General features: G+C 37.4%; 1 protein-coding gene across 3 annotated transcripts in view; it reads right to left on the minus strand.

The window, feature by feature from the left end:
• LOC107753736 (calcium homeostasis endoplasmic reticulum protein-like) overlaps positions 1–6,348 on the minus strand; it is a 39,693-nt gene that overhangs the window by 29,437 nt on the left and 3,908 nt on the right. For all 3 annotated transcript variants that reach the window (XM_016569951.1, XM_016569950.1, XM_016569949.1), the window contains exons 2-3: positions 547–684; positions 309–460 (exon numbers count right to left, since the gene is read on the minus strand). In XM_016569951.1, the coding sequence (XP_016425437.1) occupies positions 309–460; positions 547–684 (290 nt within the window). The remainder of the gene's footprint in view (positions 1–308; positions 461–546; positions 685–6,348) is intronic.

Consider the following 6,348-nt stretch of genomic DNA (forward strand, 5'->3'; position numbering starts at 1 on the left):
TTGTATATTTTAACATTAAAAATATACCATTATAAATACATATTTTCTATATTATATAAATACTTTTATAAATATATTAAGATATATGTAAATATATTAAAAAAGCTAAGAAAAATTACAAAAATACACATCAAAATATAAAATAATAGAAAGTGCTTAAAATATAAAAATTAATTCAAAATATTAATGTTTTAATACTATCATTGAATAATAATGATACCAAAATAACACTCCCTGAACAGCTGATTTAAGTATTAAAATGCATTATAATGTGACATAACAGTTCAGATCAAATCTCTGCATCTCACCAGTGATGCAGGACGCAATTGGTCAGATAGATGAGATGCAGGCGGAGCTCGAAATGTGCCTCGTCCGCAGTGATGCGGTTTCTGAGATGCGACGCCATCAGCTCGCAGTGCGGCGGGGTCTTAGCGTTACTGAACATCCAGTTCTTTCCAGCCTGAGAATGAGAAATAACCAAAAAATGACTAATCTGAGACACATCAGACAGAGCGGGCGTGAGCAAGTCAGGTTTCCAGCTCGTACCAACATGGCGTCTTTGGTGCAGGTGTCTATGATGGGCTGGAGCAGGTTGTCGAACTCGTTCATGTCCAGCTGCGTCTCCACCAGCAGTTTCTGCATCTGCTGCTCCATCGCCAGAGAGATGGCGGCCATCGTTTGCGCCTGAAACCCCAAAACACATTTATTTAACAGATTATATCAATGTCCAAAAGCATGGGATCAGTAGGACTATTTTTGAGTACGAAATGAATACTCTTATTCCGCAAGGTTGCATGAAATTGATCAAAAGTGACAGTAAAGACATTTATAATGATTTCTATTTTAAATAAATGCTGTTCTTTTGAACTTTCTGTTCATCAAAGAACCCTGAAAAACAAAATGTATCACAGTTTCCACAAAAATATTCAGCAGCACAACTGTTTTTAACATTGATAATAATCAGAAATGTTTCTTGAGCAGCAAATCAGCATCTTAGAATGATTTCTGAAGGATCACGTGACACTGAAGACTGGAGTAATGATGCTGAAAATACAGCTTTGCATCACAGGAAATAAACTGCATTATAAACGAAATAAGTAAAGTTTGTAAACAAATGTTAACTTGGGCTTGACAAAGCCTTGTCTGAAAGTTTGAAATGACTTTGAAAAGCTTGAAGTTTGAAGATTTAACTAAGCCAATAAAATGTTACTAACATGTTGCTGCACACTGCTAAAATGTTTAAGCAAGTGGCTAACGTTTTAACACATTGTTAACAAATTAATATGCTGCTACAATGTTCTTTACACTTTCCTACCATGTTTTGACACATTGCTAGTATGTTTTAGTGTTGCTAGCATGATTTAACAATGCTAACATGTTTTAACATTGATTCTAGCATGATTTAACACAGTTAACATGTTTTATCCTGCTGCTAGCATGTTTAAAACATTGCTAACATATTTTAACATGTTGCTAGCATATTATAACATTTTGCTAATGTTTTAGCATGTCCAAACACATTGCAAACATGATTCTAACATGCTTTAACAGTTTATGTTTTAACATGTTGCTAGCATGATTTAACACACTGCTAGCATGCTTTAAACATTGCTAACATGATTTATCATGTTGCTAACATGATTTAACACATTATTAACATGTTTTAATATGTTGCTAGCATGATTTAGCATATTGCTAACATGTTTTAAAATGTTAATATGATTTAACACGCTACTAGTATGATTTAGCATGTTGTCGTGGGACAGTCATTAAGCTTTGCTAGTGATACACAGCTTAAATACTGTAGATATTATTTATTGTACAAAAGTTTTGACCCCCTCAATGAAAGTCTATGGGACTTTGCATAGTTTTGATGGTCTGTTTAACAAAAACCATAAGTCCGATCAGTTAAAGATATAGCAACCCGAGTAACAGCACACACACGGTTCCTGTCTGCCGTGCTGCTGAGTGGTTTGCAATTGTAGCTTAGCCTTTCTGATTAATCTTTCTGATCTTACTATCACTCTCTGTTGTTTAAAGTGATAAAATATAACTTAACTCCCACCATATTTCTGATAGTATCTATCAAACTAATCTGATTAATTTGATCGTTCGCTTTTATTCTAAAACCGCGAGTGCAGCGCGTTAGCATTCGTTAGCTTGTCATTTGCGTTTCCATTAGCGTCTTTTGCGGTCTTCTTTTTTTTTCTCGCTCCATTTCTTTTCTTTCTCTCTCCGTTTTTTTTTCACGGGTTCATCAGTGGTAAGTCAGAATCATTCATCAATCACGATGAGTACTGGCTTCTTCTCCTGCTATTGTTGTTTGCACCGCTTGCCACATGTATAGTTTAGCTCTCTCTGTCAGCGGCGAGGGATACACATGTGATGAATGCAGGGAAATAGTTAGGCTGACAGAGAAGATTTCAGAATTAGAGACACGCATCCAAACTTTAATTGAGGGCAGTAAGAATGTGAGGGCTCTAGATACGGCTTTGGATGCGACTAGCTCAGGGAGTCCTGTACATTGTTCGGTTCCTCCTGGGGTGGTGCCGCTCTTCTCTCTAGAAATATGGCACATAGTCTTAGAGTTTGTACTTGACTAACTGGGGCCCAGGTCAGGAAGCAGACAGACTGGCTAAACCGACCGTCTGCTAGCCGCCTCATGTCACAGAACAGTTAATTCTCAGCACATAGAGACTCTTTCACCTAGATATCACACTATAGAGACTGTGTCTGTTCCCCGAACTAGAAAATACAAAAAACGTCCAAACCAATTTAAGAGTAACAATTTAATTGATGTTCAACAAATAAAAATTGTATATAATACAGAGAGACAAATTATAAAGCTTGACTTGTTGAATATCAGGTCCCTTTCTACGAAAGCGCTTTTTGTAAATGATATGATCACTGATCATAACCTAGATGTGCTCCGTTTGACAGAAACCTGGCTAAAACCAGATGATTAAATTATTTTAAACGAGTCTACCCCACAAGATTACCGTTATAAACATGAGCCGCATCCAAAAGGTAAAAGGGGAGGTGTTGCTTCAATTTATAACAATATGTTCAGTATTTCTCAGAGGGCGGGCTTCAGGTATAACTCATTTGAAGTAATGGTGCTTCATATCACATTATCCAGAGAAACAAGTGTTAATGATTAACCCCCTGTGATGTTTGTACTGACTACTGTATACAGGCCACCAGGGCACCATACAGACTTTATTAAAGAATTTGCTGATTTTATATCCGAGTTAGTGCTGGCTGCAGATAAAGTTTTATTTGTTGGTGATTTCAATATCCATGTTGATAATGAAAAAGATGCATTGGGATCAGCATTCATAGACATTCTGAACTCTATTGGGGTTAGACAACACGTCTCAGGACCTACTCATTGTCGAAATCATACTCTAGATTTAATACTGTCACATGGAATTGATCTTTTCTAGCATTTTAGATACGGTTGCTCCTTTACGCTTAAGGAAGACTAAGGAAAACAGTTTTGCACCGTGGTATAACGAGCACATTCGCGCCCTAAGAGAGCAGCCCGGAAAATGGAGCGTAGCTGGAGGAAAACAAAAATAGAGGTATTTCGTGTTGCATGGCGGGAAAGAACCCTATCCTACAGAAAAGCATTAAAACTGCTAGATCCGATTACTTTTCGTCTCTTTTAGAGGAAAACAAACATAACCCCAGGTATTTATTCAATCAGATAGTGCGCTGTAGATCCCCTGAGAAACAATTCCACTCGTTCTCTACTATAGGAGAGGAAGAATTTTATAAACTTGTTAAATCAGGATTTAGACTAGGCCTGTCACAATAACTTTTTGTTGTGCGATATATTGCCCCAGAAATAGGGTTGTGACGGTGAGGAAATGTTCCCACCGGTTAATCGACATGTGACAACACCGGTAATACCGGTATCACCGTGGGGGAGCTCGACTCACTCTCCTCACTGGAGAAATGAAATCTGATCTGTGTGATGCGACTGTCCTTTGGCACGCTGCATTAAGCAGCCGCGTTCAGTTTAATTGTAGTGTCTGTTCTTTTACTGAACTAAATGATTTTTATTACTATTAAAAATCAAAACGACGATGGGGGTCGGTGCCGCGGTGGAGCAAGTGACGTAACCGGTGTTGCAGCTTAACCGTCAACACAGTCTATCGCGGCAAGCCTACCCAGACATAATTGCAATAAGCAATATTATTGTAATTTTAAAGACCATTTTATGCCACTGAATATATATAATCATAATGTAACAGCATAATAATGCAAGGTCTACACACTTCCAAATGACAACAAACATTTAATTTTTAAGAATATTTAGATCATGGCAATTATGTATCAAAATATTAGATACCTCACAGATCCCTAAAAAAGACCATATCTGCAGATGAAACTTTTTTGTAGAAGCATTTTTTTTTTTAATTTGAACTAGCATCTCATGACTACACCACGTTATGTACGAGAAGCTGCAAAAGACACAGGCAGAAGTGGAATGTACAAAACATGGTGACATTCATTTAATATAATGGGTAAATATAATGGGCAATATATTGCGTCACCAAAAATTATTGAGGTCATGTACATATATTGCGCGATAAGTCTATATATTGATTATTGCGACAGGCCTAATTTAGACCGTATCATAGTACTGAGACTGCTCTCATTAGAGCTGCTCTTATCATCGGATCATGGTTGTATCTCTCTATTAGTACTACTGGATCTTAGCACTGCGTTCGACACTATCGACCACAACATTCTTTTGAATAGACTTGCTGATGACACTCAGCTCTATATTTCTTCGCGGCCCGGCAAAACACACAAATTTGAAAAACTAACGGAACGCATAGTTGATATAAAAAACTGGATGTCGAGTAATTTCTTACTGCTAAATTCTGAAAAAACAGGTGTGTTAATTATCGGACCTAAAACCTCCACATGTAATAACCTAGAACACCGTCTTACACTTGATGGCTGCTCTGTCAATTCTTCGTCATCAGTTAGGAATTTAGGTGTGCTATTTGATAGCAATCTTTCCTTTGAAAGCCACGTTTCTAGCATTTGTAAAACTGCATTTTTCCATCTCAAAAATATATCTAAATTGCAACCTATACTCTCAATGTCAAATGCAGAAATGTTAATCCATGCGTTCATGACCTCAAGGTTAGATTATTGTAATGCTTTATTGGGTGAATGTTCTGTACGCTTAATAAACAAACTCCAGCTGGTCCAAAACGCAGCAGCTAGAGTTCTTACTAGAACCAGGAAGTATGACCATGCACACTATTGCTGAGAAACACAATCACTACTTAGCAGTCAGATGTCCGTATGCACCAAGTCACAGATCCCTAAAAAAGACCATATCTGCAGATGAAACTTTTTTGTAGAAGCATTTTTTTTTTTTATTTGAACTAGCATCTCATGACTACACCACGTTATGTACGAGAAGCTGCAAAAGACACAGGCAGAAGTGGAATGTACAAAACATGGTGACATTCATTTAATATAATGGGTAAATATAATGGGCAATATATTGCGTCACCAAAAATTATTGAGGTCATGTACATATATTGCGCGATAAGTCTATATATTGATTATTGCGACAGGCCTAATTTAGACCGTATCATAGTACTGAGACTGCTCTCATTAGAGCTGCTCTTATCATCGGATCATGGTTGTATCTCTCTATTAGTACTACTGGATCTTAGCACTGCGTTCGACACTATCGACCACAACATTCTTTTGAATAGACTAGAAAACTCTGTTGGCATTAGTGGAAGTGCATTAGCATGGTTCAAATCAAACTTATCTGACCGCCATCAATTCGTAGCAGTGAATGAAGAGGTGTCATATCGATCACAAGTGCAGTATGGAGTACCTCAAGGCTCAGTACTAGGACCATTGCTTTTCACACTTTACATGCTACCCTTGGGAGATATCATCAGGATACACGGTGTTAGCTTTCACTGTTATGCTGATGACACTCAGCTCTATATTTCTTCGCGGCCCGGCAAAACACACAAATTTGAAAAACTAACGGAACGCATAGTTGATATAAAAAACTGGATGTCGAGTAATTTCTTACTGCTAAATTCTGAAAAAACAGGTGTGTTAATTATCGGACCTAAAACCTCCACATGTAATAACCTAGAACACCGTCTTACACTTGATGGCTGCTCTGTCAATTCTTCGTCATCAGTTAGGAATTTAGGTGTGCTATTTGATAGCAATCTTTCCTTTGAAAGCCACGTTTCTAGCATTTGTAAAACTGCATTTTTCCATCTCAAAAATATATCTAAATTGCAACCTATACTCTCAATGTCAAATGCAGAAACGTTAATTCATGCG

The sequence above is a fragment of the Sinocyclocheilus rhinocerous genome, unplaced genomic scaffold (genome assembly GCF_001515625.1).
Source record: "Sinocyclocheilus rhinocerous isolate Xijiao unplaced genomic scaffold, SAMN03320098_v1.1 scaffold202, whole genome shotgun sequence".
Taxonomy (NCBI): Eukaryota; Metazoa; Chordata; class Actinopteri; order Cypriniformes; family Cyprinidae; genus Sinocyclocheilus; species Sinocyclocheilus rhinocerous.